The 11,922-nt window shown below is 47.1% G+C and overlaps 1 protein-coding gene across 1 annotated transcript in view; it reads right to left on the minus strand.

The window, feature by feature from the left end:
• The window catches only part of HUNK (hormonally up-regulated Neu-associated kinase), a 106,581-nt gene that overhangs the window by 37,407 nt on the left and 57,252 nt on the right, over positions 1–11,922 (minus strand). Inside the window, exon 5 of the mRNA XM_034656314.1 lies at positions 1,447–1,574. Coding sequence (XP_034512205.1) covers positions 1,447–1,574 — 128 coding nt within the window. The remainder of the gene's footprint in view (positions 1–1,446; positions 1,575–11,922) is intronic.

Raw genomic sequence — 11,922 nt, forward strand, 5'->3', positions numbered from 1 at the left:
TAATATTACTGGAGTTAAAACAATGTTGGTTCTTTTCTTTTTAAAGATTTATGTATTTGAGAGAGAGAGCATGAGTGGGAGGGGCAAGAGGAGAGGGAGAGAGAATCTCAAACAGACTCCACGCTGAGCACGCATAGGGCCTGATGCAAAGCTCAGTCTTAGGACCCTCAGATCATGACCTGAGCCAAAGCCAAGAGTTGGACGCTTACCTGACTGCACCTCCCAGACACCCCAAAACAACGTCAGTTCTGAAGTAACGAGACTGACTTCTTGGGCTGCTAATCTATCTGGATTTGCCCTGTTGCGCAACCCACCCTAGGGCCTACCACGGGCCAAACCACCTGCTCCTCCTCCCTAAGTCTTTGTTGTCTTAAGCCACTGAGGTTTGGGGGCTATCTGTAAGTGTAGCATAGCCTGGCCTATCATGATTAAATAGTGAGAAGCATTTCTCCAGCTCCTCAGCATCTCACTGGGATTCAAAGTGAGCCCTGCCTGCCTTTTCCAGGCATGAGGGTACACAAGAATCTACCCTCCCTAGCAAAGGTGAGAGTACAGACCAAATTAGATCATTACATACAGAAATACACTTCAGCTTGAATTCCAGTTGGCAAGCTTCACGTATGCTTTATAAACTCAAGAGAAAAAATACATAACAGTAGTAAAATAAAAATGCTATATTTTAAATCATGTTGAAATTAAATAATTAAATTAATTAATTATCTTTTTTTGTTGTTGTGGTCACATGCCTCATCTCAGTGAAGCTGAGTTTACTCTAAGGAGCAGATTAAATGATCGCCAGGGCCAACCTGAAGCCAGGAACTCGAAGCGAATTGTGACCCAAACAAAAGAACAAATTGTGCTAATTTACTGGATCTGAAACCAAATCTTAATGCGACCTGTTTACTGAAACGTGAACCCCCTGAAGTTTGAGAATACTGGCCAAACACACCTGAAGATTCAGTCTCATCAAGTAACTGAAACTACATATATTTAAAAGCTTTCGAACAGGCTCAAAACCTCAAATAGCAAAACAAATCACAGACCAAACTTGAATGAAAGTAATAGTTCTTGACAGTGAATTGACAAAGGAAAGCACAATAGAAATGTGATTATAAATGCTTTTTTCAAAGTCAACATTATAATATGGTGAGCTTTAAAACAATCAAGACTGCAATTATTTTTCCAAGATCCTTCTGATGCCATGTGTTTTGTGCAGGAGGAGGAAGGAGGAAGTGAGGGGTTCAGAGTGATAACGGAGAGGAAAAGGACCAAGGTGAGATGAATGGCTGCTTAGCCATGGGAAACCCAACTGCCCTTGAGTCATGGTTTAACCCTAGGAAAAGGCCTAATACCATTTTTGCAAAGCAAGCACTGCTTCATGGATGGACCAAACCTGGTAGGCACACAAGTCTTGGAACCCAGAATCCAGGGCGGCGGGCACCTTACCTGTGGAAAGCTGGGTGGGGAGGGGGTTCATTTCCTTGTCCACCATCTTCTGGTACAAAGCCCTCAGGCTAAAAGGCTCCACCGTGAAAGGCAGGGTGCCAGTCAACATGGCATACATGTTCACGCCTCTGAAAAGACAGACACCAAAGCATGAGACCAGAAAAAGGCCCCCGGGGAGGGGAAGGCAAATACGGCATGGGCTTGGCGACGCTTCAGCCGTATCACTTTCAGGCTGACCTCAAGAGGCCTTCTTTCTAGAAAACTCAGCGCCACACTGAAAGAGCCAAAGTGAAAAGCATGGGTCAAAGCTTGCCTGTGAAGACTTGGACAATGGACTGCGGAGATCAAAGGAGTCTGAGGAACTTCAAGAGCTACCCACTAAGGAAGGGAAACCATGTCCTTCCTTCTGGAAGGAAGTCCAGGCCAGATTCTGTGGAAAATACCAGGAGCATGCTAGGAAACTTGAGTAAAAGTAGTCTTGCCGTTCGGTGGTTTTCCAAGTATGGCTTACATGGTGGAGACTGGAGGAAGCCAGACAAAAAAAATATAGGGCAAGACCCTGCACAGGGAGGCAAGCCACAGCCTAGCTGGCAGGCCTGGTTACCTGTCAGTCCTTCGCAACAAAAGTCTCATCCCCAAAACTGGCCTGTTGCTCTTCTCTTGAATTCTGTTTGTGCCTGTAACCAGAGAATTCCCCGGGGGGCGGTGGGGGGTGTCTCCTTCCTGCTCTTATTTTTTATATTATTGTTCACTGTGAGATTCCGCCCTGCAGCCCTGGCCCCGCAGCTCAGATGTGGTTGGGAATGCCTTCTGAATGGGCTTAACTGCTTATATCCAAAGCCAATCTAGCGAACGGCAACATCTTCTTGGAGGACTCTTATTTTCCTGATGTGCAAACTTAATATCATTTTGATGAGATTTCCTGATGGGGATGAAATGCCTGCGTGTCAAGAGGTCTCAAGTGTTTAAAAGTGCCCGAGAGACTATGTTTTAAAAACAGGCAATAGGACTGCCAGTCAAAACAAATCCAATGAGACAGATTGAAATTGAGACCCTTGGGGCCTAATTCCACTGAGGCGCCTCTGAATTACAGGGCCCCAGATCACGACAGGTACAGAGCCCACGGGCTCCAGCCAGAAATCATCCTCAAATTGCAGACATAACTCTAAGACCCGCTGCCTCCTTGGTAACTCACAGCGGAGTTAGAGAGACAGATACGTAAACATCCAGGCCACAGACACTTGCTGGCTCGCTCTCCACCCTGGGCAGTGGTATAGATGCTGGGCAGGGGTGAAGCAGGCAGAGCCCGGCCATCTTGGATCGTGGGGACAGTCAACAAGTCAACAGATGACTAAGGACAGTCTTTTCAAGGAGCGATGAATGCAGGGGGTTTAAGAAATGAACTTTGCTGCTTCCGACCACAGAGGCGTTCAATTAAGGGAGAAAGAAGTCTATAATAAGTCCCTGAAGACAGGTGGCCTCTGGGGGGGCGGGGGGAGTATCTGAGTGTGAGCTTCTACATGTTTGGGATGGGGAGGATAAGCTGGGCAGACAAGATCCGGAGACAAGAAGGAACCAGGCATACGCAGAGCCATTTATAGCAGCATTTCCCTGTGTGTTTGGTGGAACGCATTCCCCAGGACAAGAATAGATGTTGGGCGAATCCAAGTTCCACGGCAGACACCTTGGGGAGCAGTCATCTGGTATTAAGTGGCTTTAAGGGGCTCAGAACGGGGAGCAGGAGCCTGGGGCAGTCAATCGGCCCGCTGCCACTGAAGTCTGAGTGAGAGGGACAGCAGGCCACAGAGAGAAAGGCTAGTCAGTAATAGACATGGGAAGGCGATGTGCCAAGCTGTCCATAAACCTGGAAAGCGGGACGGATGGTGAGAATGGTCACAGGACTGAAGAAGCCAGGAGGGGGGACAGGATGGAGCACTGGGGCTGGTAACACGTCTGGGAACCTACCAGCGATGCTGCCCCGTGGGTACGTTTGAGCCAGAGAGAAACATGCCGGCTGGGAGGATTCTTGGAGACTAACAAGAAAGAAAACTCAGAAGCACCCCCACACCCACCCGGTTGTAGAATTTCTGCATTCAAAAGGGTGTTGGACACATGGCTTTTATAATAGGAATCCCTTCCCAGAACACGCACAGAGTTCTTGTTGGGGGCCCCCGAACCACCTTCAGGACAACTGTTTCCAAGCTCCCCAGTGCAGCTCAGCCCACTCAGGGCAACTCTAGGCACGAGGAAGGCATCCCAGCACTAAGCCATGGTCTCTCTCTTCTCCCCTTTGGTTGTGGAACAAGACCAGTCTTCTCTGTCCCTGCTCGCTCTGGGCACCTTTGTCCTGGTCTGAACATTCACACCTACAGCTCAGGAGCCTCGTACTTACACCGTATCATTCCCCCGCAGGCAAATGTTTTATAATACCCAACCATACACTGTTTCGCAAACTGAGGTCCACAGGACACATCTTCAGGGGTTCAGCAGTTCTATTTTGAGTTTTCTTTCGGCGATACTCTAACACATCTTACACATCGCAACCAGGGCCATTGGAGGGCCACCATACAACCAAGCGCACACTGGGTTTCAGTGCTTTTGCAGTTGTGTTTACCCACACACAACCTTAGCCAAAATATAACACTCTTATTGTCACAGGCTAATGAGAAAGGGACAGAAGTGGACTTTGGGGGTGGTTTCCAGTGTGTGGTGCTCCGTAGGGCAGCCTGGAAATGTTGGATCTGCAAATTCTGGGGCCATACCCCAGACCCACGGAATCAGAATCTCTGGGGGTAGGGCTCCACAACTGGGGTTTTCACAAGCTTCACATCTGTTTGAAAATCTGGTTTGAAAACCACTGGAAGGGTGAAAATGGGGGAAGAATTAAGTGATCGCGTGACAGTAGGTCGACCAGCTCAGAGAACCTGTGCCCAGCAAGGAGAAGCATGCCCAGAGCTCTTAGAGCTCATGAAGCAGGAGCCACGGCACCCAACTCATGCTGCTAATTTGAATATTTGGGGATTCTTTAAGTCTTGGTTATATTTAAATTGTAAATTGGTTTTGGGTTTTTGTTTGTACAGGGCCATAAATAAAAGGAGTTTAATTTTACATTCATGCACGTTAAGCAAAACTTAAATAAAAATAACTGAAGTCAACACCAGGGGTTACCAAGAATGTTCTTCCTTTTCAAGAAGAGTATACAACACTCCAGTTCGAAGAATACCGCCCTATGACCTTTTATATTTCCCTTTGTCTTTTGGGGACACAAGAGCTTCCTGTCACCGGTGGGGTGCATAAAATCGCGTGGCATAGTAAAGGAGGTAGGATATTATGGTCGTGGAGGGAAATCCAGCTGAAGGACATAACAGGTAATATGAACGTAATATGTAATATGAGGCCAGAGGACCAACTCTAAAACCTTTATGAACGTTTCTTTCTTCAGGGCGTCTTTGAGACATCTCCTTGCCACCAACTGGCTTCTAAAGATGGCATTCTGGTCCCTGCCCTTCTCCATTATCTGGCTGGGACCACAGAAAAAGGTAACAGATGCCTCTTTTAAAGACAGTGCTGGTGAACCTGTGCTGAGTACTCCAACCAGGATGGAGCAAGCGGTTATTATAAAAACTGATTATTTTACCAAACTGACTCCAGAATTTCATTCTGCTTGGAGCGGTTCATCATCAGCAAAAACAGTCACAAGTCCTTAAAGAGGACCGTGCTGTCTCATCCAGGGTCTCTCCTCTACAAACCATGGGTAATAATAGTAGCTACCTCTCAGGTTGTATGAGGGTCAAATGAACTAAGCCACAGAAAGTACCGGATGCTGGGCCTGGTACAGACTCAGTGCCTGATAAATGTGACCTGCTTCATCACTAAACTTTTAAAAACCACAGATGCAAAGCTACAATTATAGTTGTATCCCGCTCCCAAAGAATAACGGGAACCTACGTGAAGAATCCTCCTCCCCCAGGAGATTTTATGAAGAAGCCAGATCAAGCATCTTCATTCCTCTCCCCCAGGCTTTTCATGCATGTTTAATACCGGGATAGAGAGATCTCATCCCTCTGACATTTCAGAAGTGTGTGAGAATACCAAGGGGAAAATGTGGAATGCAGCTTATAAACCTCTGTAATCCCATAGAATTAGTAGGAGTCTCAAGACATGTTCAGAATTTCCTGATGTGTCTTTTGAAAAGTGGCCCAGGGGCTTTCTAACTTCTCCATGGCAGACATGGGGCCCCCAGGAATCACAAACTGTTCTTTTGTTGAAAATTTTTTTATTTATTTATTAGGGAGCATGAGCGGGGAGGGGTAGAGGGGGAGGGAGAGAGAATCTCAAGCAGACTCCTGCTGAGTGCAGAGGCCGACACAGGGCTCAATCCCACGACCTCGAGATCATGACCTGAGGGTCATGATCCTGTGGGTTTTTCCAAACAGAAAGAAATAAGGCTGAGTCAGTGGCTAGATAACAGAAAACCCAAAGGTACTGGCCAATGTGGAATATGCTGGCATCAAAAGGAAATGATAAGGTGACAATGAAGAAAAGCAGGAAGATGAAGGGATGGGGCCCCATGAAATATAAATGCGGAATCTTTGGGATTAAGTCAGGAAGCCCAATGGTGGTCCTCATGTTTACTCAGATAATGAGATACTCCCTGGAGAAAAAGCTGGAGTGTCACCTATCATCCAAGAGAGGAAAGACAGAGAGTTGGACCGTCCTGGAGAAGTTGGACAGCACCTTTAGCAGGACACAAGGAACAAAGTAATGGACAGAGCTGTGCTGGCCCCTGGGGGTGTCTGGCTACTGTTCTCACAGGGCCAGTGGGCAACATCCTTGGGAACTGCCCAGTTTATACCAGAATGAAGCTGAGAGACCCTCAGCTGACACACCGGGCTTCTGTGTGATTCTTCAAGAAAGGAATTGCCTCCGAAAAATTAAAAATAACTCTCTGCCTAAAAGAAACATCTTTCCATCTTTCAGCACCGACTTTCAATACAACTTCTGATTTGAAGTCTTGAAAGGAGGGGCGCCTGGGTGGCTCAGTCGGTTAAGCATCTGCCTTCGGCTCAGATCATGAACCCAGGGTTCTAGGATTGGCCCCACATGGGTCTCTCTGCTCAGTAGGGAGCCTGCTTCTCCCTCTCCCTCTGCCTGCCGGTCTCCCTGCTTGTGCTCTCTCTCTCTCTTTCTCTCTCTCTCTCTGTGTCAAATAAATAAATAAAATCTTTAAAAAATAAAATAAATAAAGCCTTGAAAGTAGAGTGGGAACAGATGTGTCCATTTAGAAAATCTCAAACTTCATGACTGCTCCTTAAAATGGACTATGTTCCACAAGAAATTACCTGCTTGTGGATTTAACACTTTTTCCTCCTTTTCCCCTCCTCCTTCCCCTCTTCTATTTTAAATGCACAGGCTAGCTACCAAAAAAAAAAAAAGAAAGAAAAAAAAAAGGAAATTTCTCTGGTAAAAGTCAAAAGCCCTAAGCTACCCAAAAGAAGTCATAGGTCTCCTGTTTCTACCTCCTTCTCCTGCCCTTTTGAGGGCATATAAATGGAAAGAAAATGCTATTCTTCCCCATATGACCAATGGCAGTAGCTGGTGGTATCTGGCAGAACTTATACAGAATCTAAGGCCTAAAGGCCTGAGCAGGGCTGGAAACAAGATGGCTCCCCTCAGCCAACCTGTCTACCCAAAGGGACAGCACTGGAGAGAGATTTTTCCCACTAAGAGAAAAGAGATTCAGTGAGACTGGGATGCTGGTCTGGGTGTGTTGTACACGACCCTCCACTAGGCACCAGGTCTTCACACACATTCTTCCCCCACCCCAGGCACTCCCAGGAGAGCAAAGAGCGGCTTTGGTTGAAACAATATAGCATTTCCAATGTTTTGGGACTAGGACTCTCAATCTCTATTTTCCTTATTCTTAGAGATTCACCAAAGTTCTCAAAAGAGCACTGTAATATTCTGAAAATAAAGTTAACTTTTATTCTTTTCATTTAAAGAGTACATCTGCATTAATTTTTTTAACTAGCATATATGCCACTCTGAGGAAAAGTGAGTTAACCATAAAAATGGTTCACTACCACGGAATGAACATTTTTGCTTTCGGGTCTGACATCTCAAAGTTCACTGGAGATCGAGATATTCCAGTCATCTCGATTAAAGGTAAGACACAAATGATTTGAAAGATATTCATACATGAAAATGAAGACCATTGAAAATCGTGGAAAAGCCCCAAGACAGCATACGTCATTTTCCACTGACATTGTTGTCTGATTCACTCGAGGAGGGGGGTCCTGGGGGCCCCATTTGTGGAAAGAGCTCGCCTTCCAAAGGCTTCCGTGAGTGACAAGCTGGTTTTCGTTCCAAGTCAGTCCCAGAAGTCTTGGAGAAAGGCCTCCTCCATCCCTCAAGGTCCAAATCTCTGGAGGCAGAAGTTTGCTTTTGATTTGAGAAGTGAATTCTTCATTCTGTTGTTTCAGAACGATAAAAAGGGATGTTTTATGATAACAGTATCTGACTCAGAAAGAAAATTGGTTCCATTTTCGCTCTCTTTCTTAAAAGGCCTTTTAAATTAAATTCGCTTTGGGATTTCCATTTCCAATTCTGCCAGCAAAGTCATGGGGACCAAACAGAAACCTAACCAGTATCTCAGACACAACACCCCAAAGCAGTGGAAGATTAATCTCTTAAAGAAGGTTCTGAAGTTTTTCATTTTCTCTAGGATCAAGAATGATAGTAATCAGGTTTTCATACGTTCAAGCCTCTGTGCATATGCTGTTCCTTCTGCCTGGAAATCTTCCTCTCCTCTCCTCCACCTGGCAAACTCCACTTTTTGCCTCAGAAGCAGATTAAACTCTCTTCTGATGGCTTCTGGAACTGACCCAGCTATGCCTGTGCCTCCCGACATGCCGGAATTGTTTACAGGTAACACACATAGGTAAGTAGGTGTCTTCGTCAGCTCAGGCCACCATGACAAAATACCACAGATGGGGGAGCTCAACCAACAGATATTGATTTTCTCACAGTTCTGGAGCCCGGAGTCGGAGAACAAGGAGCCACCATGGCCGGGCTGCGGTGAGCTCTCTTCTGGGCTTTGCACGTAGTCACCTCCTTGCTTTGTCCTCACTGCTGGGGAGCAAGCAAGCTCTCGGACTCTTTCCTTGTAAGGACACTTGTCCCATTACGGGCACTCCACCCTCATGACCTCTCAAAGGCTCCACTTCCAATTCCATCAAGCTGGGGAATTAGGGCTTCAATGTATGGATTTTGGGGGGCTACAGTCCAGTTCACAGCAGTAGACAAGTGTGTTCGATTGCAAAACAAAACAAAACAAAAACACAAAGCCCACACATTCCTTACCACCCCCCACCCCATCACACAGTGGAATCTTCTCTCTCTCCCCATGACTCCAGGTTGGCCATGCAGCCGGCTTTGCCCACTGAAAAGTTAGTAATATGACACAGACGTTTCTCGAAAAGTGTTTATGCACTAGGGCTTGCCCTCTCTTGTTCCTGGGGACTCTTCCACCATTGCGTGAACAAAATTCTGCATGTTTTGTGGTTTTCTTTGCTTTTTGGTTTTCATACAGCCAGTAACTTCTTACCTACAGATAGCAGCAATGCTGGAGAACCTGGATTTACAATCGAACCGTGTGGGGCTCTCTGCTGGGTGGCTGATGGAGGCTTTCACTCCATTGGGTAAGAGATGACCAAGAATTCCGTGAGCCTACTTCATTCGTCTGTTGGTGAACTTGATTCAGGACAGGACTCATTTCATACTTCCAGGGAGGGAGAATGGCTCTTGGGATCTGGATTGGAGAGTTTTACCTCATCAGTTTACTTTTGGCCTCTCCTGAGACTCCAGAGCTTACACAACAGAAATGGATTTTCTCACGGTTCTGGAGTCTCGAAGTCCAAGCCGAGGGAGTCGGCCAGAGTTGGTGCTTTCTGAAGGCTGGGAGGGAGAAACTGTTCCATGCTGCTCCCAGACCTTCTGGGGGTTTCTGGCAATCTGGTGTTTCTGAGCTCGAAGATACAGCACTATGAGCTCTGCCTTCAGCCCCACACGGCATTCTCCCTGTGTCTCTCTGTGTCCAAATTTCCCCTCTTTATAAAGACGTCTGTCATACTGGATTTTATGACCTCGTTTTCACTGGATTACCCCTGTAAAGACCTTCTCTCCAAATAACATCACATTCTGAGACACTGGGGGTTAGGACTCTGGTATATCTTTCGGGAAGAGAACCCAATTCAATCCATAACATGTTGTCACCCACCTGCTTATAGTGTTCCAGTGGCTTCTCGCCACCTTTAGGGCGAAATCCAAACCCCTTCCCACACCTCCCCACCACACCCCACCCCCACCCCGGCCTTGCCACATCCTGTTCCCTGTGTCTCGGGCTTTCCTCCCTGACATCTCCCTCTCCAGAGTTCAGTTCTACTCATCCTAAGGATTTGGCTTTAAGGTTTCCTCCTCTGGAGGCCACCCCCATCCTCGTTTGCTGTATCCACCCACTTCCTCCACAGCTGTTCCCACACCCACCTTATAGCTTGTTTAAAAGATGTCTGTTTGCCCCACTAGAATGTAAACCCCACGAGACAAAGCACAACATAGTAGAAGGAGAAGCAGTAAAAGAGTGACGATTTAAGGCAAACTCTAGAGTCAAGCCAGCTTGGTCAAATCCTGGCTCTATACCCACTATCAGTGCCACTTGGGCAAGGGCCCAAGACTCTTCGGGCCTCAGTTTCCTTATCAGTAAAGTGGGATCACAGANAGATACAGCACTATGAGCTCTGCCTTCAGCCCCACACGGCATTCTCCCTGTGTCTCTCTGTGTCCAAATTTCCCCTCTTTATAAAGACGTCTGTCATACTGGATTTTATGACCTCGTTTTCACTGGATTACCCCTGTAAAGACCTTCTCTCCAAATAACATCACATTCTGAGACACTGGGGGTTAGGACTCTGGTATATCTTTCGGGAAGAGAACCCAATTCAATCCATAACATGTTGTCACCCACCTGCTTATAGTGTTCCAGTGGCTTCTCGCCACCTTTAGGGCGAAATCCAAACCCCTTCCCACACCTCCCCACCACACCCCACCCCCACCCCGGCCTTGCCACATCCTGTTCCCTGTGTCTCGGGCTTTCCTCCCTGACATCTCCCTCTCCAGAGTTCAGTTCTACTCATCCTAAGGATTTGGCTTTAAGGTTTCCTCCTCTGGAGGCCACCCCCATCCTCGTTTGCTGTATCCACCCACTTCCTCCACAGCTGTTCCCACACCCACCTTATAGCTTGTTTAAAAGATGTCTGTTTGCCCCACTAGAATGTAAACCCCACGAGACAAAGCACAACATAGTAGAAGGAGAAGCAGTAAAGAGTGACGATTTAAGGCAAACTCTAGAGTCAAGCCAGCTTGGTCAAATCCTGGCTCTATACCCACTATCAGTGCCACTTGGGCAAGGGCCCAAGACTCTTCGGGCCTCAGTTTCCTTATCAGTAAAGTGGGATCACAGAGCACTCCCTTGAAGGGTTGCTAAGCAGAGGAGATGAGTTAATACTTGCAAAGCCCCTGGAACACTGCCTGTCACTCAGTCCAAGGGACGCGAGCATTAATAATGATCTTTGCAGGGGCGCCTGGGTGGCTCAGTCGTTAAGCGTTTGCCTTCGGCTCAGGGCGTGATCCTGGTGTTCTGGGATCGAGCCCCACGTCAGGCTCTTCCGCTGGGAGCCTGCTTCTTCCCCTCCTACCCCCCCTGCTTGTGTTCCCTCTCTCGCTGGCTGTCTCTCTCTCTGTCGAATGAATAAATAAAATCTTTAAAAAAAAAAAATAACGATCTTTGCAGGAGCAGGGACTGACCAAGGTTGTTTGGCTGTTTCAACCCCCGTTGTGCACTGAGAATTCGGCACAGCACCTGGCTCAACACATAGTTGCCGAGTGAACAAATTGCTGGTAAGCTATATCTGTTGCTCACGTGGCTTCTTTTTGTTTTTTAAGATTTATCAACGGCTTTGAGAAGGGGCCTAATTGATGCCATTCCTGTGAATTAGGCATGGGTCCTGTGGCCCCATCCCCTAGAGCATGTTCCAGGGTCAGCTAACCCATCTTGCTCTAGGGAAACCTTGTTTATTAGAATAAAACAGGGTCCTTCGTGGCTAAACAGGGTGAGAATCCCTACCACGACTCCCCACCACAGGGGACTAGCACACAGAGTTTCTGGTCTACCTAGAGATCCCCCATCAGCCTCCAGGGCAATCGCACCATCCACTGAAAGACCAAGGTGTGGACGGTGTGTTACTATCTGTCAAAGATGTGACCATACATTAGTCTCTGGCACCAGGACCAAGAATGAGGCCTGATGAGAGCTTTTCAGAAGACCTTAAGCAACATATCACCTTCTTGGGGGGAAAAAAAGGCAACTAAGTGGGAGGTGAGCAAAGAAATGTCCAGCAGCTCCAGACAGCCCAACGGCGA

Source organism: Ailuropoda melanoleuca, chromosome 1 (genome assembly GCF_002007445.2).
Source record: "Ailuropoda melanoleuca isolate Jingjing chromosome 1, ASM200744v2, whole genome shotgun sequence".
In the NCBI taxonomy this organism is placed as follows: Eukaryota; Metazoa; Chordata; class Mammalia; order Carnivora; family Ursidae; genus Ailuropoda; species Ailuropoda melanoleuca.